The sequence below is a fragment of the Pelecanus crispus genome, chromosome Z (assembly GCF_030463565.1).
Source record: "Pelecanus crispus isolate bPelCri1 chromosome Z, bPelCri1.pri, whole genome shotgun sequence".
NCBI classification, from domain to species: Eukaryota; Metazoa; Chordata; class Aves; order Pelecaniformes; family Pelecanidae; genus Pelecanus; species Pelecanus crispus.
In genome coordinates this window covers 82517100-82542598 of record NC_134676.1, presented here as the reverse complement: position 1 = coordinate 82542598, position 25499 = coordinate 82517100, and the positions used below count along the sequence as shown (strand labels likewise).

The window sequence follows — 25499 nt, the reverse complement described above, 5'->3', positions numbered from 1 at the left end:
AATCAGCTCATGAGGAAGAAAGAATGCATTGTGAATTGAATAATAATGAGTAGTTTATTAAGTTAATCTTCCTGCCCATACCAAAAACTGCACCTCAGACTACAGTAGGTTATTTAATTGAAGATGTCACTGCAGAGTGGTAATCTCGCTTTTCCAGTTTCTCTATCCATTCTCTAGTTCTGTTTAAACTTCATTTCCTCCTCCACTCCTCCTCTCCTGATTCCTGAGTTGAACCTTTACTGCACCTAGTACAAACTCTGTAATCTTCTCATTCTAAACATGTTCACTGAGATTATCATTTATTCCCAATGTAGAAGGATTGTCATAGTGATAAATAGGGGTATTTTTCTTCCTTCTCTATGAGTTTCTAAATGAATTTTCTGTGCTGGAAAGTCCTTCTGATTTTGTTTATTCAAACAAAAAAGTTTTTTGTGGTTCATGGAGAAAGTACAGAACATTCACACACACGCCCCACCCTGCCTCCCTGGAATCCGCAGTTTGAAAAGACAGACAATGTGCCTGCATTCTGAAATACTTATCATATGTGTGTCTTGTCCATAGTCCACACTGTGATGTTATTTATAGGGTATCATTTAAAAGGGGCTTGGAACTAGATATTTCAATCCTTCTGTAGATATTTCAGACCTTGTACAGATGTAAAATATACTAACCTATTCTAGTATTCCAGAATGCAATTTCCTATCTAACTGTGCATACTAGTAAAACAATAATATAATTCTGGTGAAGATTTTTTTTTCCCTCTTTTTTTTAAGAGCATGTGGGGAGAAGAAGCAAGGAAACTTTTCAAGAGTCAAAATTCAAATTCATACATAAATGAAATATAACATATGTTTGACTATTTTTATTTACTTGCGTCATTTCTAAAATTTGTCATGCTTCTGTAATTAAATTTTAAGAACCTTAATTTGGTTAAATTGAAAGCTAAGGAATAGAGAAACATACCTCAAAAGGTAACTAACTTCTGCAACATTGATCTCATTTTGCTGAATTCCATGATTAATACCTGAATCCTGTTACAACAGTCTATTTTTTAAAAATGGTGTAATTAGTACATAATGATTAGGAATAGAGCTCTTTATGGCATATTTATGCAAACTGTCTCTAAATAAGAAAGTTTTCTTAGCTACAGAGCTAATAACTTTTTTTTTTTTTTTTTTTAAAGAGGTAGGATCATTTTAATTAAATTAAAAGGGAAGGAACCACTACTAAATTATATCCTTTATATTAAATGGGGTAAAAAAACACCCCAAAACACAGATGAGATACCTGTATGAGGAAATGAGCACCATTTTGAAGAAACGCATCATTTCTTATTGGTATATTTAAAGTATCTTGTGTTTTTCCTTCTGGAAACATAAGAATGCCTCTTCTAGACATATTTAGAATGCCATCTTTCGCTCTCTCAGGATCCAGAGCTCCAGCTGGAATATACAGTGCAGTATAAACCAACTGCACATCTCCAACTGTTCCTCTCTCCCTTGCAAAACTCAAGGATAAAAAGCGTCCCGTTGGATTACTTTCAATCTTCTGATTTGCCAAAGGATAAAATTTTATTAGGCCATAAACATCATCACTGTCCTGAATGTAAAACAAAAGCTGCAAAACAGAAAACAGCATCACTTACTTTATGCTACAGTTACTGTATAACATAGTTTTCATGCTTTCACAAAAGCATGTCCTGACTGTCAGCATACATTTTTTCTCCTTAGTGAATTGGCACTCAAGAAAGAAATCAGATTGACAACCCCAAGGTATTCTTTGTACACAAGCAGCACAACACTGACAGTGGCAACTTTCCCACTATGCATCATCCATGTGCCACAATGAGCTCTGAGTAACTAGTTTTTTGGTTCAGCAGCCAAAGTGAAAAACTTTAAAATGTTTCAGATTGTGAAAAATTTCGTTTTATTCACCGAGTTCATTCTAACTATTTTTAAGAAAAGCAAAGTAAGGACTTGAGTCACAAAACTGTCAGCAATGCTAGCCACCCTTTATTTAAGAGTTCAAAGGTTACAGTCTTAATCACCAAACCCTCCTCTTAAAGCTGTTACTCTGTATAAAACATTCCAATAATCATTAAGACAGCAAATGAGCAAGTGAAAATAACTTTCCTGCCTTCTTTTAGCAAGCAGTCACTCAAGACAGCATTTATGCAATGCTGTGTATGTTGGGAATAATCTAAGCTGAATGCTACTGTATTAAAAAGGTCTGGCTTTGGTACACTATACTACACTATTCTGGATATGGATCTATATACTAAGATTATATTAAGAATTAATTTGTTTGATTTATATTCAAGCACAAACCGTTTAGCCAGTTTAGCTAGTCATCAATGTTATCAAAACTGGTAAAGTCCCCAATTATTAGCTATTATTACCTTCTCCAAAACAATTCTAAAGCAAACTTACCTCAGATGGTTCACTGACTTCTGCACCTCCCTGTATTGTGTGAGCCAAGAGTTTCAGAAGATAGGGCTCTGCCTCTTCTGGTATATCATCATTAATAACGTTCAGAGGAAGTGTTACCAACATCTGTCCTTGATCAAAACATGTCTCCCCAGTCTCTGGAAAGAGGTCTGCAGTCACAGGTGAGGGATCACTGCTATTTCGGGTTATAACCCAGGTAACAGAAACATTTCCATGTGTTCCACCATTTCTTACAATTGTGATCCCTTCAAACCTATGGTTTTGCATGAAAATAAAAACCCATAATATAAAACTATAATTAATACTGGCTTGCTTAGTTATTACTTCCCTGAAAGATCTGCACTGACTTCAGTGGAATAAATGTTAACTTCTGCAACTGACATTTGAGTCAGGGCTTGAAGTTTGTGAAATCATAACACACATGTAAGACTTTTCTTAGCATGCTTATTCATGAGCTCTCTCTAATGTCTCTAAAGATATTTGTTAGAACTTATTTTGTTTACAGCGAGAAAGATACTGAGAAGTGGAGACTTGGCATGTTTTATATTTTTCTTGAGAAATACATGTCAAATTTCAGAAAACTTTATTAACTTTCTACACCATTTTATAAACTATATCAAAATACAGTTGTTAGGCATGAATATTTAAATAATGATTCTGAATAAACTATTTGCCTCTGCACTGAAATATTAAGTTATCAATATTTATAATACTGGAAATGTCATGTTTACTGCATCTGACAAGCACAATGCTACAACAAAACATCTGGGAATCATGACTTACAAAAATTTAGAAAGCAAGATCTCTTTCTTTACTGTGTATAAGAAAGATGGATGAACACTGAAGTGCTGAGCTCTACATACTATAAAATATTCTTTCGAAATTGTTCATGTATGATAGCTTGATGCATTACCTGTTTCTCTGGGGATGAACTACCATCAGTAGCTAGCAGTGGATATTTTTACTAAGACTGTCAATATTGTGTATCAGTCCTGCCTGTAAAATTTTTACAGAGCTTTGATTTTAATCTCCCTGTAAAGTTACAAATATTTAACTTCTTTTTAAGTTTAAAGTAAGTACTTCATGAGAGACACTCAATCACCTTTTTTTTTTTTTAACGAGAGACTGATGTTATATGTATTAAATCCAAAGATTTACCAGGGATGGAAACCAGAACTTTTTTTCCAAGTTGTACAAACTGGTGTGTGGCAGCATCATGACTTCATTGATCCTGCCTTTAGATTAAGGGTGTTTCAGTATTCTGATAATGTGATTAAATATTTAGAGTTTTTATATAGGGTTCATAAATATTAAAAAACTTCCTGTATAATTAGACGTTCCCACGTTCTTGAAATCTTTGTAGATATAGTTGATAATAATAACAACACACTAAGTGATTTCTACATTCTATTCTCAGTAGTGATTTTATAATTACTTTCAATGAAATCCTAAGGATGCTTAACAATGCCAAAAAAATCTCTTAAACTGACCAGATACTAGATTTGAAGATCTGTAGTACCTTGAAATTTGGTCTTCATCAATGATAACAGTCTGAGCAAACAGGATACTGTTGATTGATAGTACTCCATAGGGTTTATCATTTGGTTGGATGGTGACATGAACAACAGATGGATTAACCAAAACAGCATCTCCCTGCAAAGTGTTCTTAAGAAGCAAAATCTGAAAGGTCTCAGCAATTTCTGGTATGGCATCATCAAGGATCTTAAATTTCATATAAGTTTCATGAACCAGAGGTGGGAAGACAATAGTTGTATTTGGCTGTAGATCTAGGAAGTCTACATTAATCTGTGCATGTGCTGTTGAATTCCCAGTTATGATGGCATAACTGACAGAGACTTCATGTTCATCAGGTCCGATTAATGTTCCACTGACGTCCTTACCACGAACCACTTGAATTGTTACCACGTCAACTTCCTCAGATACCATATAAGCACTCTGAACAAAACGCACAGGACTGTCATTTTTCTTAATATTAATCTGAACAGAATTTTTTGTGTCGTTGATTTCAGCCCCTCCCTCCACGCTCCTCAGATGAACAACAAACAATTCATCATTTTCAGGTATCTGGAAAAATAATATTAGCAACTGGGGGTAAGTCGCATTTCAAATACACGCAGAACACTTACTGAGAAATATGTTTTACATATTTTGCAGAAAAGGGAAAAAGTACAAACTTGACAGCTCATTTCATATTAAAACAAACAAGGGAGAAGTCTGGTTTTTAATTTTGGCTGAAAATCCCTTCTCAAAATTGAATGTTTCCATTTTCTAAAACCCAATTCTGTGCTCTGGCAATATGAAAAAGCAAATATCTGCAATAAAAGCAAAACAAAATCCAGGCAAGAATCAGAAAAAGCTGGATCTTTCCAACTTGAGAGTATGAGGAGATACAAACTCTACTTTTGGAAATTACCTCTATTTGGACACAAATGTTCCTACCAGTTATTTAGATTTACATCTTGATTTTCTGATGTTGATATGGATTAACCTCTATGCATGCCTGAGATAATACAGGAACAACTTATGGACACAACCTACTTTGGCCCATCCATTACTATATAACTGAAAAAGGAACATTTCCTACGTTCAGACACACCCACATCCCCAGGGAAAATTTCCATCACAGATCGGAGAAAGCATTTTCTGGTGCTTAGCAATTAATTAGGCTTCAGCATTTCTACAAGATTACTGTTTAATACTACATTTTAGCTTTAGCTATTTCTTCTCCAATATCTGATGCAGCAGAAAATAAAGAATGGCTTATAAACTGCAAATTACAGAATTTAAGGATGAGATTTTTGCTTGATATTACTAGATTTAATTCCCCAAATCTTGATTCGCTAAACGTATAAAGTTGACAAATCCTTTTCATGCATTTTTGTTTACAAAGCTAAAAAAGTTCTGAAAACCCTGCTGTCCAATATTTCTTCTCTTTCACACTCATTTATTAATTGGCCACCCTCAAATCCTTTTCTAGGGCTAAGAGAGTGGGCATGGAACTGCCTTTGTAGCTGATGCCAGTTCTGTCCCTTGTTTGGCTTGTGGCACTTAAACTTGCATAATGTTGTTCACTGATGCATTCTTGTTTGTCAATGTGAGATCTGGAAGCTCTCTGTCACCTCTCTCCTATACTGAGATACAACACAGTTATTTTACCTGATTAGAATAGATGCTAACTTACATTTCTTTAGTTCACTAATTAATATACCACCTTGCACCACAAAAATACACATTGAAGAGACAGTCAATATGTCTTGTTGTCATTTACACCTTATATATGGGACATTCTGGAGTTCTTAATGGCATCATGACTGACAAATAAAAAAAAATAGCCAAATTTCAAAGACAACAGTATAAAGGATTTCCAGTGCTGCCTCGCCTCTTTCATTTTCTCTTAACAAAGTTTCATTATTACTCACTAAAAAAGGAAATGTACACAATAAAACTACATAAACGTACTGCTGTGGAGATCAGATCTGCAGTTCCCTAATTCCTGTAGAAAAGGTGCTACCCAATTCAGAAAAATACTTGTTTCATTGTTTTTCCTAACTTCTGATCTTAAAAGCTCAAACTAAGATCTGAGACTAAAGTTGGATTCTTGTTAATTTCATCACCATCATCATCATCATCAATAAAGGTTTTTTACACAAAATGAATCTTTTAAGTATGCCTGTGAAAGACTTTCACTGAGTGGACTACCCACACCTGTACAGATCAAACTTTGAGAAACAAAACTTTGAGAGCATTTCTCGGGGTGGGGGGGGTGGGGGTGTGAATCACATTTTCCCCAAAAGCCTAATGATTCCTTTCTGTGTATAAGTCACAGAAATATTACATCTAACCTGAAAGAAATGTTTCTGTACACCAGCCTGGCACAGACTCTTAACGTTAAAAGTACCAGTATAGATGTAGAAAACCACTTTTTATAACTAACAGCTTTAAAGCTGCTCACTTCTGAGACAGGCACTTTTTGCTATTAATTTTTTATTGTGAATTTCCTCATTAAGTTGTTCTGTATCATATTTACATTTGGTGCCTCTATTTTCCCTCTCATCCCCATTATAAATTAAAAAAAAGCAGAAAAGAAAAGCATGTGTAAGAAAAATTAAAATCACAAATTGAAAAGTAGAATGTTTTGTTTAGTCTGAAATAGAAAGAAAGGCTTACAACATCTAAACTTTTTTTTTTTTTAAAAGACCAATCTAAAAAATGAAAAATTTTATTTATCACCTAGTGTTCATTCACTCTTCACAAGACTGCCTGTTTCTTTTAGGAATCTTATCTATTTTTAGAAGTATTTTTAAAAATATGTTTCTACCCTGACACACATTTATATAAAAACATATAACTTTTTTTCAATCTATCTTTTCTCTGTGAATATTCAATGTGTTATTTTCTTTCTTTAGTAGCAAACATAACATGTCTGTTCTTCACATGAATGAGAGCCAATCAAGTTAACAAAGAATCAACTGGATTCTTATGCATTGTTAACTGAAGGCAGAGGAGCTGCACAGGCATCACTGAGGATGTAATCAAAAATGCATCATGTAAGCAATGTTATCATTAGGTTCCTTTTGCCTAAACAATTAATAAGGACAAAAAGCAGAGCCTGAGTTCATTATGCAAACATAACCTGAATTTGCAAGGCAGACAATTATGGAAAAGCACATTTAAAAAGAAATACATAAAACTTAAATACAGAAAGGACAGTCTAATAGGTAAACCTAGATCTAGTTCAAGAACATCATCTTTGGCCATACAACAAGGACCTCAGTATTCCATCTGAAAAAAGAAGTATAAAGCTTTCCTGATCATTTATACTTCCACTGCAGTAGCACCTAACAGGTCTAGTCAGAGCAGCCAGGATATGCTCAGAAACTAAAAACACTCACTGATGATAATTACAGAGGTAGTATTAGAAGGAGTAAAAATGACAGTTCATAGAGCCAATATTTAACATCACTTTATTAAGTAGAAGCACTTTTAACCTTATTTAAAGCAAGCATTTTTGTAACTTACTACTCTAAGTCTCTTCAGAACAGCAGTTAAGCTTCTACATAACCAAACCAAAAATGAAGTCAGCTTGTTCTTACCTGATCATCAAGCACTGTTAAATTATAAATCAGCACTGATCTCCCAGGGTTAAATGTAATATTTCCCCTAGCTGGACTCAAGTCTTCTTCAGCTGGGTTTGGTCCATCTTCTAACTGCAAAGAATTGATTTTTATGATAAGAAATATATAAAACAGGAATACAAATCTAGTACAATAATCAATATACAGTGTGTGACATGCATGACAAACTACTATCTATTCAGTCATCTCCTGCTCATAGGCACACACATTCAGTTGTGAAAACCTGCTCTTTTTTGGCAGGTGGAGTAAGTCACAAGTAACCATGCTGAAGAAATTATGTATTGCCAGAAAAAGAGGAAGAAAACTACTTCCTTATAGGTCTATGAGGACTCCTTGGTATTTACTGATGCATATTTGACTCTTTCGCATAGCAGAAAGGATATTTATTCTAATTTAATTTAAGTTCCAAGACAAAATAATAGCAGTTACTGGTTTTGTGTTCTTTCTATCTTCACTTGTGATATTAAGGATATTACATTTAACAGTGAAACCTAAAAGGCTAGGAAGTCACTTAAAGGCAATATGGTGATTTTTTTTAGAAAGTCTTGTAATTTTTTTTCAACATATATATATAAAAACTACACTGTGAGATGGACCTGATTAATTGTGCAGATAGTAAAATCTATTGGAGCTTAAAACAAATAGATCTGCAATAAACTACACAAAGAATCTCATTCTGTACTTTAAGTATAAACGCTATATTTAGTATGCAGTAAAATCCAGTACAAATCTTTTCAGATTTTGACAGGTCTAGATTAAACCATTGATGACATATAACACCAGACAACTCATAAAAAAATATCCATATTAAAGAATTTATATATACTTTTAAAGTATGTAATACAGTTGGAGCTAGATAAGGGCGAAAAAAAACCCCACCAACAAATGCAATAAATGTATCACATTCATACCAAGTACATAATAACAGCCTAAGTATTCAACATGAGTGGTTTAGTTTCTGGGGATTCAAACTTCAGTCTTACAGATACAGAATTTCACTAAATACTGAGCTCTCATACTTCTATGCTCAAAGTTGGCACAAGTATTAAAGACTCACTCAGATGTTTATTTGTAAAACATAGATAAAATCTGAAGAAATATTAAATAACACATTTCTTTACACACTTAATACACATTTTTTTCTAGTAATACCAACTAATGCTGCCTCAAATATCTTCCCAAATGACAGTAAATACTCAGTTTTTTCTAATATCTCATAATTTTTCCTCAAATTAAACAGTCAGATAATTACAATATTTTCCATTTGACAGGTAATATCTTTCCTTTTTATGAAACAGATTTAAAAAATCACAGAATCATAGAATCATTTAGGTTGGAACAGACCTTTAAGATCATCCAGTCCAACCATTAACTTAACATTACCAAGTCTACTCTAAACCAATCAAGGGTAGACTAGACTAAACCATGTCCCAAAGTGCCACATCTACCCGTTTTTTGAACACTTCCAGGGATGGTGACTCCACCACCTCTCTGGGCAGCCTGGTCCAATGCTTGACTACCCTTTCTGTGAAGAAATTTTTCCTAATATCCAATCTAAAAAAAAAATCTAAAAAAAATCTAAAAAAAAATATGCAGACACAGGTATTTGTCCCCCTTTCACTTTTATAACCACTTAGTTAAGTTATGATTATGGCCTCACAGTTCCATCCAACAGACTAAGGTATAAAGATTTTTCAATAAGCTCACCTCAAAAGTTACGATGACCGTCCCATAGGTTCCCCTCTCCCTAATTAGAGTGAGAGGCACAAATTCATTTCTGCCCCTGGGCTCATTCACTGTGATTAAGGCAGACTAATGAGGAAGAAAAGGGACAGGCAGTCAGGCACAGATCAAATATCACAGCAGAAGGAAGAAACTGTTGCCATAGAAATACCAAACTCCCACAGACAAGTTAATCCAATCTGCAAACCAGTCCACTGATGGCATACATTTCCTAGCAACCAATTAGTTCAGCTAATAAAAAGCTTGAAAGGTTTCAGATACAAAAATTATCATAAGTTATGCAAGTAGGGTGAGAGTTGTTTTGTAAATTCACATAGTCAATATACACAAAGCACTGGCATATTAGCACTGGTATTTATAGGCACTCCTAACCCCATTAAAAGTAAGTTTTCTCCATTAAAAAGTAATTTATTAGATAACTAGCTATAAATGGACTCTGTCTATCAAACTGTTGTAGGTGAAAGATTTAAAAGAATTACACTACTTCAGGGAGCAGCATGGCTTAGTCAGTGGTGCTAAAAATTTCTTACGTTCTTGTGCTTTTTCAGGGAAGTCCTCTACAAAAATTATACTGCCGTAATCCTGGCAATGAGGTATAGCTTCTCCTTCTACTAACACAAACTCTGTATTGCAAATATCCTCTACATCACTAGAGTCACACCAATGTCTTAGCACAGAATGTGTTATACAATGCATGTGTCATGATAGTGTTCTCTCAGCTTGAGATTTAAGTACAAAATTGCTCACTAAAGATGGGAAAATGTATATATTCTCAAGATTTTCAAATCGCATCTTTAACTTTCCTGTGGTATTACTCCTCGCTTCTTCCATACTACAGTAACATCTGACTTATAGATGAGGGGCAGTGAGACTGAACAACTTTTTTAAAGTTTTATATTTAAGATTAGCAACACAGATATTCATCCAAGTGTGAGGGTGTCAGGCTACACCTTAACACATAAGAGTGTACAGAAGTAGCAAAGCTGTATATAGGTATGAATTACTGTCGTGGTTTAGCCCCAGCCAGCAACTAAAGAACCACGCAGCCGCTCACTCACTCCCCCTGCCCCGATGGGATGGGGGAGAGAATCGGAGGAGTAAGAGTGAGAAACACTCCTGGGTTGAAATAAGAACAGTTTAATAATTGAAATAAGGTTAATAATAACCATAATAAATAATAACAATAATAATAGTATAATGATAATAACAATAATAATATACAAAGCAAGTGATGCACAATGCAATTGCTCACCACCCGCCAACCGATACCTAGACAGCTCCCGAGCAGCGATCACTGCCCCTGGCCAACCCAGTTTCTACAGTGAGCATGACGCCATATGGTATGGAATAGCCCTTTGGTCAGTTTGGATCAACTATTCTGGCTGTGCCCCCTCCCAGTTTCTTGTGCACCTGGCAGAGCATGGGAAGCTGAAAAGTCCTTGACTAGCATAAGCAGTACTGAGCAACAACTAAAAACATCAGGGTGTTATCAACATTCTTCTCCTACTAAATCCAAAACACAGCAGTGTGCCTGCTACTAGGAAGAAAATTAACTCTATCCCAGCCGAAACCAGGACAATTAGGTACATATGTATGAATTACCTCTAGAGATGTTTTCAAAGATGTAACTCAGGATCAGTTTTCAAGGGATTTAGTTGAACAACTAGCCAGCACCTTTGAAAATTTCACCTTTATGCTTTCTAAAATTTTCACATATGCCATATAAAAAGCCATACCATGTTAAAAGAAATTATTCCAAAGGCATTGTCATTTGATAAGATTGTTACAGTGACAGATCTGGGTGAGCCAAGCTTTATCCTTGCAGATGGTTTCTAAAATTAACAAAACAAAATAAGACATTCAATATAGTGATGGGCAAAAAATACACATTTTAATTTTACTGTCTTTTAAGAGTAAATATTAACCTATGACAAACTGTATGTCTTTTTATTATATTTTACAATGGAAATTATTGAAAGCAACAGAATGGACCAAAATAATTCTTAATTACTGAGAAAATACACTCTATACAGTCAACAATAAAGTGCTTGAAGCAAACTTTATAAATTATTAACCATAGTTTGGCAATCTATTAATGACACCATAGCAAGAGGGAACTAGGTATGAAGCATGTAGCACTGCCAGGAACTCCCAAGTTGTTCTTTTTTCCCTAACATTTGTATAAAACTGAAACTTTGAAGCTATTATACTGAGATACCAGCTAAAGGAAACAAATCTTTACAGCGTTGTAAAAACGAGCCACTACATTTACAAATCAAAGGAAGAAGGAAGGGAAAATATGGGGGTTTATATTCACTGCAAACATCCCCTGAGATGTGTAAGAATTGGCAATAAAACATAAAATTTATCTTTACTGAACTGATGTCAAACTTAGTTATTACCTGTCACCTAAAAAAATAAAAGTGAATGTGAACTCCTCTCTTGTAGCATAACTCCTGTGAGACAGATCAATATGAAGAGACTTACTGGTAAGTATTTTTAAAATTGTTTGGTTTTAGGTAAGTCTCATTTACCCTCTGCTTCTGGAGGACTGGAAGTCATCCTCTTTCTTTTGCTACTTCCACCCTCTCCTCCAGGTATGGTCTATGCAGGAAAACAGGAAAGGCTGAGAGTCTCTTCACAATCTAACTCTTCCACGCCCTAGTATACCTTCAAATGTCCACAGCTGAATGCAATGCCCGTTGAAGTTTCAGGCTATGTCTATACTGCACAGCAACATCACATAGAGACACCCACAGGAATTGCAAACCTTCTGAAGAGCAGTAAGCACCATCCTGGCTAGTCTCCAGATTTTGCTACCTACCTGTTAGGATTCAGACTCACAAGCAGCATGACTACACTGAAGTCTATGGAATACCATTCATTCATGTCAGATTATCCACTGTTTTCTGGGAAACAGATAAATTGAAAAATTGAGACTTACTGGTAGTGTCAAGTAAAACATGAATGTCTCATCAGCCTCTGGAAGATCGTCATCACAGACAGATATATACACTGTTCGGTTTGTTTCTGTATCAGGTATAAATGCAGCTGCATACGTGTCAAAAAAGTCTCCTGTGTTTTCTCCATCAATCTGCAATAAATACACAACTGAATGCCACCTCCTTCTTCCCTCACCGTCTTCTATAATATTATTCTGGACTCATTTAACAGACTTCATACACTCTTCTTTGCACATAATTCTTCCCACATTTTCCCCTGCTGTCATACAGTCAATTTCTGGACAGAAGGTATAGATAATAGCCCCTTGTATCCATGCTGAATAACCAGGAAAAAAAAGGCCCAAAACAAAACAAAGACAACATTTTATTCAGAACCTTTTATGACTTCCTTCCTTGCAACTGGGTATCTTTTGCATAATGCACCATATGACCAGTTTTTTAATGGAAAAGCTATTCCTAGCACAGATCTGTATACCTCATAATACCCTATCTGAATTAAACTTACGCTAAGATGTAATCTGCTTTCTGCCTTCCCGTCCCACTTTAAGGGCTAGAAGGAGCCTAGGCGTTTAACCTAGATTAACGTTTTTATTGCCAAAGTTGGTAAGATGGAGTCTTCTATAATGAACAGCCCTACTTTCATTTCAGTCAACAAAAGAAAATCCCACTGATTCTACTGTAAGTAAGGTGGTTAGAGGAGAGATTACAAAGGCAGTAGTGTCAAGACTAAGGGTAAGTTTACATGTGGAAGCTGAGACTAAATGGACAGAAGCAACTGGACCAGCATAGCTGCTGCACCTGAAACTACCATCCTTATAGGTACTAAAGATTTGAGTGAACCATTGTGAAAAAGACTATTCTTAGTTTGAGAACAGTGAAATTAGAAGTTCAGTGAAGAGGAAACAAAGTATGGAAGGTATTTTTGTGGCTCTCACCTACCATTGAACATATTGGCAACTATTTTTATGTATCTGAGCCAACATAAGACTTACCAAAAAGCTCTTACAAAACAAGGATATAAACATCTTCCTAAAAAAGTGCTCAAGATATTCATGTTAGAAACAAAATTTGTAATTTCAGGTCCTTAATAAAGAAACTAAGTTACTCTGCTTGTTACACCAGTAAAGAGCACTAGTTTCAAAGTACAATCACATTTTCTCAAGGTTTTCTCCTCAGATGTTAAAGTGTGAAATCTCTACAGATCAATTCCAAGTCCTTATAATTTCTAAGACATGTATGATTCTATTGTTTTGTATTTAGTTACAGGAGAATAAAATATTGTGCAGAAATGTAGACAGTTTCTTTTGTCTACAGACTGCAAAAATTCATAAGCAGTACATCTTCTCTTATACACTGCTGTGTTCTTATGTGGCACTCATACCACATAGCATCTTACTCCATACGCATATGGTATAGTACACTCTAAGGGGTTTAAATTTTAAAGGGAATACAATTGAGATCATAGTTAATAACAGCTAAGAAATAAAGGAAATAATGTAAAAATACTAACTCTGATGTCCCAATGAATTGAACAATGTAATTTTTAAAATTTGTGTGGAAATCTGACTCAAACAGTGGAGTAGCTATTAAATTGCAGGTTCTAAAGTAATCTGGAAAAGGAAAAATTGCTATATACCCACATTCTCAGTATGAACTCAAAGCCACAATCAAAATCAAACAAGCATATCAGTTCGGACTTCTACATGAGCAGTAAGCGCTGCCTCCTTGAGGAGATGTTTATACCATTATTTTGAAACCATTGATGCAGCCAGCAGGAATTTACTCAGTTACAGAAACTGTGTGTTGCTTCCTCAAAGCGAAGCATTGTTCCAGTGAAATACCACCTTCCTTTTCACTGGCTTCATAAAAACACAGGAAATATTCAAAACTTCAGAAAGATATTAATATTTACTGAGAATATAGCTGGCATAGTTTCTTACCGACACAATTGCTGTGATGTTAGCAGGCATCCCTGTCCTTTCAATTACAAGACGTATAACAGTTGTCCTTGTTTCATTAACTACAAATTCTGTTTGTCCACTGAACTTCACTTCTGTTTCTCCAGATGTGAAATGAATGAGTAATGCTAAAAGCAAATAAACTAATGAAGAAGAGGGCATCCCTGTAGAAAAAGAAAAGAACAATTAAAAATAAATTGTGAATCTAAAATACATAAAACATTCACAGTCAACCTTATCAATCCAGTCAACCCTTCTCAACCCTTCAAATACTGTGCTTATCTTGCGAGCTTCAGAAATGAGATGAAAACATGCACAGGTTTCAGCTATTATCAAGTCAGATAATGTAATTATCATCTACATTTAATTCTATTTTCATTATTTTCATCTAGTGATTTTCTAGACAGTACTTATCAACTTTTTTCAAGTGGAGGTATAAGTAACTTCTTTTAAGAAAAAACAAAGACATTGCTATAATTGTTTTCATTTTTGACCAACAAATAATTAGGTTAAAGGTTGACAGTTCTATATCCACTTTCTTTGCTCTCTTGATTCTCTTTAGACATAAACCTGAACTGGCAGGAAAGATGAAGGGTTGGATGCTTGCAGTGATCTCATAGACCATCTTCTGACATCTTATGGACTATGAAATGTTCTTAAGCATTTGCATGCTTACTTGAGATTCTTTCCCCTGCTTCTTTTATCCCATGATTCTTTCATGTTTTCTTGTCATGGAGAATCACTGTGGTGCATTTTACTGCCGTTGTAACCTTTCTACAGCCAGACCTTTATTTTTGTTTGTTTCTACATAATGTCTAATTTTCTTTTCTGTTAGGATAAGACAGCTTAAAACTAAGGCGCTTTATTTCTCTTACATCAGGCTCCAGTTATGTAATGTAAAATACAATTTTAAGTTCTAGTGAAGTCATCAGGTGTTGATATTGTGAAAGATGCATTTTTAAGAGGCTCTGGTACAACAAATTGGAAACAGCTGCTATGTTATGCAGAGGCTCATATTGTACAGTGCTGACCAGAACTGAGAACTTGGATGCTCGATGGAGCAGATTTCTACCATGATCTGAGCAATTTTTGAATAAACCAAGAGAACAAAGTTGTACTCTAAACAACAAAAAGCATTACAGCATGGATCTTTCATGGAATTAGTTCTTTCAGCAAGTTTCTTTTAATCTGTAGTCACTATTTTATAAAGTTACTTTCAAAATTTCTGTACAAAGATACAAACAATATTTGTGTAATTACACATATAAATTAAATGTCACTTTGCTTAAAATTATGCTTCCAAGTGTCATGCTTATCAGACAAATCTGGTCAATAATGGTTGGATAAACTGTGCAGAACATATTATATAAATATCTGCATATTAATAATATTTAAGCTCAGCCATGTTTGCAAAGCATTTGTTTCCATTATTTATGACTGACAGTATTCAGTCAGCAATGGTCACTGAAACTGAAAATGTCATGCATGTGTGTCAAATTTGTAATCAGAATACATCTGAGGTCCAGCACAGATTCTGAGTGTTTATGTACACGGTCAGGTAGCTTTAATTTTGCACTGAACAGAGAATAAGACAGCCTTCAGACCACTAAAATTAACACAGCTTCAGAAAGACTTCAAGACTTTGGTTCATCTTACAATGAATTCTGTCTGGGCAAGGGTTAATTTTATGTTGTGAGGACTTGAAATAAACTGCTTTCAGGCAAGTTAAACAACAAAAATTATCCACGGACATGACATATTAAATAACTATAAGTTGTAAGTACAGTCAAGAAAACTGTCAGTGTCTCTCAGAATTCCTACAAGCAAAGACTGGTGACATGACAAAACTAGGTAATTTTAATTATTTGTAATAAAAAATTCACCTAGCTCTACTGAACATCACAGAGAAAACAGGCAAGCAATGAAAGTAAGTGCAAAAAATCAGGACTAACCATTTTCCCTGTGAAAACAACTATTGCTTTTACAACCTATTTGAACAGTGTTTGGTTATTTCCAGCAAAAATGTCACACAGTAAAATAATCTTGCTGCAGCACTTCATGTTGCTATAAACTTTTATAAGCATGAATGCAGTCCTTCATGATATCCATGGCTCTTATTCAGAATTCAATTCGTAACAGACTTTCAGGAACAATGCTCGATTTCTACCTATCTATCTATTTAGTAATTCTAGTGCAGAAAAAGCTTACAGAAGGAAGCAAATGTAAAATACATATACATAAAACCCCTGGGACTTAAAATTTCCAAAGTTGACTGTATTAACTTGCAAGATGTTTTTGTTGTTTTTATGTGCAACTGCTCTGAAAAATACAAACCTTCAAGCTGGAAAGAGAGCAGTTGTCTAACCTTTGTAAACTCTGAGACAATTACACTGTCTGCAGATGCAGGCATCATCCATACTAAACTAAGGAATCTGTTGACCTTTTAGCTTCAGCTGTTACCTTGTCATAGACTTCATAAATATCTTCCCACGGTACATGCTTCTAGTAAATAATACTGAAAACATGATCCTTGAGGGCAAGATTACAAAGTTTAGAATTACTTGAATTCTATTACTTCTACTAGAGAGCATTCTAAAATGATAGGATTACTCCTGTGGAACAAGAGAGGTTTCACAATCATACCATCAATTATTTAGCTGGTGTGTTTTCGTCCTTGTTATATTATTTGTAGTAAGATTTACTTTGCACAGCCTGCCAAAAGTAGTTTTTACTCTGTTTATATAAACTCAAATTTGAAGATCATAATTATTTTTAAAAATTGATGTAATATAGTAAAAACAGCATAAATCAAGACTTAGAGAATGCACAACAAATTCAGTCAGATAGCCAAAAAGATATTATAGGTCACAGTATTTTACTTTATTAAATATGAACTCACTTTGTATACTAAATTCCTACATAAATTTATACAGGAACACAATTTGTTCCTCATTAACTGCACTGCATAAAACTCAGCAGAAGCCTTTACAGGATCAGGGATTAAAAGACGACTCTTCCCCACCTCCCTCACTCCAGTATATCACTGGTGAGTTTAATCTTTTTTTTTCAAATTAAGCTGAAACTCTAGTCCTTGTTCACTGCTAAATTTTGGTAAACTAGGCATTTGGTGCATCAAATACTACCCTCTGCTTCAGCTAAATATTATTGAGTTCAGTTCTCCTGATCCAGGATATTCAGTCAGGCTTTAAAATAGATTAATGAGTCTATTTAATTTAAATTTAAATGTTTTTGAAACAGCAAGAAGCAATGGAATATTATACATCTTCAGAGCACGTACAAGTCAATGGACCAACTATCCTGTTACTATGTTCTGACTAAAGCCATTTCAAATAATAGTTTGTAGTATCAGTGGTAGTTTAAAGCAATGTTATGTACTGAGGCCTAGATGATGTTTTTAAGGGGTTTATAATAAGTTTATGGCATTAAAAAAAGAAAGAACCTCTAAAAAAATTGTCTAGACATTTTAATGGTATTAAAGAATCTTAAAAGTCTAAAAATCAATTCTTCAACCATATAATTAAAAAAAAAGTAAAGAAGTCTAGCTCAGAACTCTGAGTCATGATCCCTAACTAACATTTTCTTTTGGTCTGCATTTTTGGCACTTTCTGAAGCACATTTGTGTTTCTCCTGAAAACACAGAATCCTAGTGTAGAAGGCAGCAGAACATATACTGATTCCACACAGTAACTTCCACAGTAATGTCACAAATAATGTGAGGAATACCACTTCAATCTATTGCTCAGTTGGAGCCGAGGAGATGGCAGGCTTATGAAACTGGTGTTTCTCACAACTGATGAATCACCAGGATTAGCTTACTTTTCCCACTCAGTTTCTGGAACAAATTTCAGATGAAGATTTTAAAATTTATAAAGAATGAGTGGACTTTTCTGCAGACTTGTGTAAAGAATGAGAAGTCTTTTCTGCAGATTTTTACACTGGCTTCTGAGCTTAAAAAATCAAATTCCTTAAGAATTAAAAGATCTACTGGCTGTTTTCATTGAAGGGTGAGGGAACCTACAGACTAGTGGCACATGGAGAGATCAAGAGGGAAATGAAAGGGCTACGAAAGATTCCAAATCTGAAATTAAATGAGTGTAAAATGCTAGATATGGAATGCAGAATGGCAAAAGAAAGGGGAGTTCACTAACAAAGCAGCAGATGGAAGGAGGGATTAAGTACCCTGTACCTCAGATTTGCCATTGCTGCTCAGGAGAAGAAACAAGCAGGTATGCAGAAGCAGCACCTCTCCCACCCAGCAGCTACAACTTGATTACCACTGCTCATCTTCGCACAACTCATTGTAGATTTCTAAAGCCCATGGACACAGCGCAGCAGAGCAAGCGTAAAGCCTAGCGCACTTTTCACTGCCTGTCCTTGTCTACTCCCTGTGATTACAAATACCCAGCCAAGTAGAACATTCAAAAACTGGCATGCCCAGTACTTTGCATTGAGTACAGCATTACAGCTATGAATGGTTGCCAGAGAGAAGTCTATTCACAGCAGAGATGTCAGCACCCAGCAGCATCTTTGGGTGAATACAATGGGAGAGAGATACATGTGCTCTTTCATATGTAAAGAGGAGATTCTCTGTAGTACACAGGAACAGCACAGAGCAAGAAGTTTCAGAACATCATTGCCCTTGCTGCACCTGTTGTAGAAACATATTAAAAACCTGCATATTTTCAGCATTTTTGTTTTAGGTGCTCTCAGACCACTGAAGTTTACAACAGTATTGGAGAACAACCTAGGAGAGCAGCAGGAATTATAAAAACTTTGATTTACTAAATTTGTCCTTTCTATGTTGCCATGATCCCAAATTAAGAGAGAAATATTTTATTTCAGACTGGGGTTTTCTATGCCTCAAAGTTCCCAGTTCACACATATGCAAAGGAGGCCACAACAGCTCTATCTGCAAAACCTAGCATTTGGATAGCGGGTATTACCCAAGTCTGCTCTGTTCATTGTTGTTTCCTTTTTGGTTGGGGCTTTTTTGTTTAGATGTGGGATAAGTAAGCCTCTCACTCTAATACAGACTGGAAAAGAGAGTGTTCCAAAGGCACTATTTCAAAATAGTATGTTCTTATATCCCTTTTTTTGCCTTCAGCCTGCTTCAAGGTAGATAAAGCACGAGAATTATAGTAAGACACAACAAGTACTGCTTTGTCTGCACCCCTGGACTGCACTAAATAGTTGTGGCATTTGGGGCAAGAATCTGTCTCACCAATTTCCACACACATTATTCAGCATCACTGGATACCTTTGCTTCCAATTCTTCTCTAGGATTTCCCGTCTTCCTCTTTATTACAAAGACATTCCAGGTACCTGCCCATCACCCCCCTCCTTATTACTACCACTGGAAAGTGCTAGCCAAAGCACAAATGCAGACAACTAGGTGCTGAAAATCCCTTGATCAGCTTTCACTGTCCTGAAGTTTTTGGGCTCAGCTGTTTACTTACCTACTGACTCCTGCTGCCGCGACAGAACAGTACCACAGTGCAACCTCAGGTGCTAAGAAGATTTATCTGCATTTGAGATTAATGACGCGGACATCAGTCAATGATTCTCCTGACCATTTGCTTTCTAGCAGTTGTAATGTTTTTAAAAAATCTTATTATCTATGACCACATGTATCATTGGGAATGGCCAATTCAATGTGACCTGAACAACATCTCCATATGAAAATTCTTGCTCATTCAATTATGTTCCCTTGAAAAAGGCATGCACCCTTCAACATAGATATCTTATCTTAAGGAAGAAAAGATGCTTAAACTGCCTGCCATGTAGTTGTGTTTACTAGTCAAAAAGGTAAAACTATTGTCACTGCCAGGAACCAATACTGAAAGTGGTAAATCTGCAAGCCGAGGCCAAGACAGAGGCCTGATGAGAAATCCAAATCATCTCATCCTGTTATTAGGGGTCACTGAGAGATAAAAAAGTTTAATATGCCCGGAGTACCCCTTGTAAATTTTCTGGCAGCTTCTTTTCACTTCCTAAGAGGAATGTGAGTGGATCTAAACTATATACTTAAATTTAAAGTTCTAAAGCATGTAATCGTCACTGCAGAACCAAGTTTTATCTCTTAAGCCAGGTAATGCTAAAGCCTTTCTGAGGTAACCGCCTGCTCTGCCTATTCTCATTTTGAGCAGGGAATAAAGGGCAAAACTCTCAAGCAGCACTGAATCCACTACTTCTGTTTGCTAGTAGCAAGCAGAGAGAACACAAGCCTCTGCTACAAACGTTTGCAGTTACCTTATAATTTGCTGGTCAAACAGAGAACCAGACAATAATTTTGACTGGTTGTAAAATCCAGATTATTTTCACCCAGAGTACCTCCAGTGAAATGACCTGGAATTATTAAGGTTACTTTATGTTTAGAACAGAGATCAGAGTCTAATATAAACAAACTTTGGCTGAAATCTGCTAATTAACAATGTTAAGAAATACACCAGTAAGAATCTGAATTTGCCCTCATTTGTACCAAGAAAACAACACTTATCTCAGCTGCAGAAATTCTATTTATCTCATGCAGTTGATGAGAACCTATCCATATATAGTTCTAACTGTATACTGTAAAAAACGCATGTATGAGCCAAACAGAATTTTAATGTTGCCTAATTATTAGAATAATTGTGTCAGTGAGTTATGCTTGAGTTCATAAGACTGAATTATTAAAGATGAAGATTTGTATCAACTATATATATTAAATTTAAGACATATATCAAAACAAGCTTCATTTCTACATTAAATGTATTCATTTTTTATTAGATTGCAGCAAAGAATGTTGGGTTTATTACAGATTGTATTTTACAAAGTCCCCCCAAAGACTTCTTTCTGTAGAATTAAAAATATATTTGTATCATTTTCGGGAAGATGATTAGCATGGGGCCCTCACTCTAATCTACACTGTGAATTAATCTCTTAAATCTGGGCAATCCGGTTTTTAAATAAAATATATGGTAAAGTATTTATATGGTGACGAGAACTCCCCAAGCAAAATTTGTTTGGGTTCAAAGACTTCTCACACTACCTTTATCATATACTGTGCTTTCCTTGGCTTTCTAAACCTTTTAACCTATGTCACAATTTAATAATCACTATTTAATAATTATAATCATTCCCTTATTAACTGGGTATTTCCTTTCGTTCTTCTAAGGCACCCTGTAGTTCAAGACAAGGAAATCTCTTTGTTGATTAGTTATTTAAGACCAGCAACAATAACGATGCTGGAAAGAAAGGTGCTTTGAGAGGATTACACAGAGCTAGTTCTCAACAGCACCAAGCCGAGAGCAGCAAATTACAAACCCAAGTACTTCATTGCATGTAACCAAATTGGCTGGTTGAAATGCTAATTGCCTTTCAGCAAAGCTAAAGGCAGACAGGGGACCCTGTGCTTCAGATAATGACATGCATTTTTTACTCCACTTCTGCACCATTGTCTTGCTGAGAATTATTCAAAATCTATTCATAAAGGTAGCTCTTTTCCTAACCTTTAAAAATGTGGGAAATTTCTAAAGCTCTGACCAATACCTCAGATCTGTTTGTCTGCCAAACCCATAACAGATGGCTGAATTAAGGCCATGTTAAATCCTTAATGAAGCAAAGCTTGAAACAATTCAGAGCAGTAGCATACTGGACCAGTCCAGGATAAGTGACAGAGAAGAACGAAGTTTCTTTTGCCATCTGAAAATGAGAATCATAACTGTACTCTAATTAATAAATCTATACTAGATACAAAATGAGATAGCCAAACAAAAATCTCTTGGTATATAAAAAGATATTGCTATAACATTCTAGAGGAAATTCTGTCTTAAACTTGCTAAAAAATCCACAAACACAAAAGCTGCGATGAACATGGAAAGCATTTCTCTGTTGTCTAATTTTGCCAGAGGAATTTAGCTTGTCAAATAAGCCTATTTAAACAAGTACAACTTTATCTTAATAGGAACCTTGATTTGGACTGACAAATTATTTCAATAATAAAAGGAATTTAAACAACTTTGACTAGCTTTATAGAAAATATTCATAGGCCAATCTATGAAAACACGTTTTTCATATTTTAAGCATATTTCAGAACTACCAGTTCCCAAATTCTTTCTGCAAACAAGCACAAGTTCTCATGTATGGAGTAAACTCAATCTTGAAAATGTTTATTGACACAAAGTATTTTCCAGTGAGATTATTCACTCAAAGAGTGACTTAGGTAAGTGAGGCTTTGCAGAAATAGTATCATTTATGATTCAGTAACTTTTTTCAGAGTAAAAAAAGTTACAGTGGGTCCACCTGGTGTAAGATAAATGGCCTCTAGCATTGATTCCTCCTGTCAATCTCTTTTTTCTAGGAAAGAGTAATATAGCTCCTATTAGACAGACAAAATTCTTGAATTTCTGGAACTATGACAAATGCCTGCAATTGACGGCAATGGTTCTGTAAGCTTTTATGTGATGTTGGAGATGTTATATAATATCTGAGTCTTAATACACACTGAAAGAAGTATTCAGATACTATGTATTCTTATTTCCAGTGAGGAAAAGTGTTATATTCACCGTCATATACAACAATGACTATACCTAAACCAGCCAGTCTTGTAGAGTTTCTGCAAATGAGTAAAACTAATCAACAGGATTACACATGTAAAAATAGTTATGTACGTGATTATATCTTTAGGAGGTCAAGGCCTAACACTCCCTGAGCAAAGAATTTCAGCATATTCTTTGTGTTTTCTCTCACCTACCTACATTTTTGTATGCCTCAGTGAACAACTAAATTGACCCAATACCAAGAACACATTGTAAGAGGCTGGCCAAGAAAGAAAAAAATCAGAGAGCAGGGGTATCCAGCAATAAAATGAAGCTAAATTGCATCAGATAACCTATCTCAAATAACAGCAAGAATCGGAAATACAGTTTACTGTTTTGATGCTTCCAAAAACACCTTAGGCTAAAAAACTTCAGAAGTAGTTGAGATAAATTTTAATTCTCCCTTTCTTCAAAGTGTGATGCAAGGACATACTTTTCCACCAAGTTTTCAATGAAAAACTCTAAAATTAAAGTTTTGTTAAGCTTATAGACCATTGCCATGTGCTTTTAAAAATGCAATAATTAATAATCACCTCATCATTACCATGTTGTAATTCTGAACAACTGTGGTAGTTGTGTAACCATATCAAAGGTGATTTGTGGGTCATCAACATTTTTCTCCCAAATTGCCATAAACTGTTTGTAACCCATGACTGCAATCCATACAGACCTCTGTAGTGGTATTCTTCTTTAGTGCTATACACTAACGGTATATGCTTTCATAGCTTTTCCAGTAGTTCAGTTTCAGTCATCATATTCATGTGTTAAGTAAAATATGTGTGTAAACATTTGCAGACTTAAGCACTCTTATTTTTTTTCATGGAATTCCAAAAGCAAATAAACCCCCCCTGGAAGACAGTAAGTGTAAATATCAAAATTCCATGCATATTAGAGGTTTTAATAACAGGTTATGATTTAGACCTTATTCTGAAAATTTCATTCAAATAAAGCTCACCACAATTTCCAAGAGAAGTATTGCACTGTAGGTTTGAATGCAATCTCATTCACTAGTATCAACTCTTTAAAACCCATCCAGTATTATTTTTCAGCCTTAAAAATGACAGCACAAACAAACTGCCCAGCACTAGTTCTCACAAAAGCAAATATCATTTTTCCCATTGATTTCCATATGACCAGGACACAGACCATGATTACAAGCTAATAAGCATGTGTTGCCATTATCAATGTTAATTAGTTCACTCAGATGCAAATTTAGTAAATACCATTGATTTCTTCATGTAAAGCTATTAAAACACAAAAGTGTATTAGAAAGCTAGTAAAGCACAAACCTGTATGTTAGAAATCAATAACAACGTAAATATTAGTAATAACAACAAATTAGAAATTAAAAATTGTACACCCTTGAAATAAGTTAGCTTTTACATTACAAAATATTCGGCCATTTCAAATCTAAGCTTAATACACCACAAATTATTTCCTCAGGAATCCTTTCCACATGGAAACACTGAATACGTTTAGTATGAGAAAGCCTGTTCTAGGCTTAAGAGACAGATAGAGTAAATATATCACATTCTACCTTCAGTTATTAAACGGCCCTCATGGCAGATTCTCAAAATGCTTAGTATTTAACTGAAAGACCCATTGTAGAAGACGTGTATGAAGTATTATCAGAAAAAACACTTTCGGCTTCTATATAATGAATGAGATGTTTTAAAATCACACGTTATTTCACGTCCGCACTATAAAGCAATTATACACTCATTAAAAAACAACAATTTATGTTTGGCAAGCAGTTTTGTATACATTTGATATTAACTTTATCTGGGCCAGCCAGAGTGAATTATGCAATGTCTTATACAGAATCAGTATATCAAAAGGAAGAAACACAAGCAATATTTCCAATTGTAATCACTTACATGTCATATTTTCATTATTAACATGTTTAAAACTCATTCCTTATCAGATGATGATTTGACAAAATTCATTCTCACTTTTAACTCACTCTCCTTTGCAATGCACAATGCACACGCAGCTCCTCCACTTCTTTTATTCTCACCTAATCTAAACGGTCAAATTAGTGTTTTGCGCATTTTTGAGAATTAAAAGTTGCCAGCTCGGACACTTCAGGCTGAGTTTCATCCTGATATGATCCCCTGAGAAGAGGATTTTCCATTGGAAGAACTATTGTCTCCACCTGCCCTGCTCTGCAGAGCAGAAAGAGGAGCTGCTGGAACAACAGAAACCTTAGCAGACTCTTACTCTCCAGCAGCCACTCAGGGGTGAGCAACGCACTCGCTGTCTGCTGCTGGTTAAACCCTGTCCCTGCTGCAACAGGTGCTGCTGGCAGAAACCCCCGAGCTGGACAGTGAACATCTCTGCAGCTGATACAGGATGCTTGCAAAGCAACCACCACCTCAGACAGAGAGACAACAAACGTACCTAGACCCGGGGACATGGACATCCGCATCTTCTGGATTCAGCCAGCCGCCTGCACGCTCTGTCACTCACACATTATGCATTCCCCTCTCCTACTCCTCCCTCCGCTCTGCGCAGCGTCCAGCACTCTCCTCCCTCTCCTGACTCCTGCTGCCTTCCCACTGCTATGGAGATAAAAGGGGGTGGGATGGAAGAGAACAAAATTTTTTTCAAACCCCAGCAATTTCCCCTGCGCTGC

At 35.4% G+C, this 25499-nt stretch overlaps 1 protein-coding gene across 1 annotated transcript in view; it reads right to left on the bottom strand.

Moving 5' to 3' along the window:
* The window catches only part of ADGRV1 (adhesion G protein-coupled receptor V1), a 321657-nt gene extending 304980 nt beyond the window's left edge, over window positions 1-16677 (bottom strand). The window contains exons 1-9 of the mRNA XM_075727117.1: window positions 16602-16677; window positions 14250-14431; window positions 12291-12440; window positions 11083-11178; window positions 9311-9415; window positions 7562-7675; window positions 3967-4532; window positions 2430-2700; window positions 1288-1617 (exon numbers count right to left, since the gene is read on the bottom strand). Of these exons, the coding sequence (XP_075583232.1) occupies window positions 1288-1617; window positions 2430-2700; window positions 3967-4532; window positions 7562-7675; window positions 9311-9415; window positions 11083-11178; window positions 12291-12440; window positions 14250-14431; window positions 16602-16677 (1890 nt within the window). The remainder of the gene's footprint in view (window positions 1-1287; window positions 1618-2429; window positions 2701-3966; window positions 4533-7561; window positions 7676-9310; window positions 9416-11082; window positions 11179-12290; window positions 12441-14249; window positions 14432-16601) is intronic.
* Between the last annotated feature and the right edge of the window lie 8822 nt (window positions 16678-25499).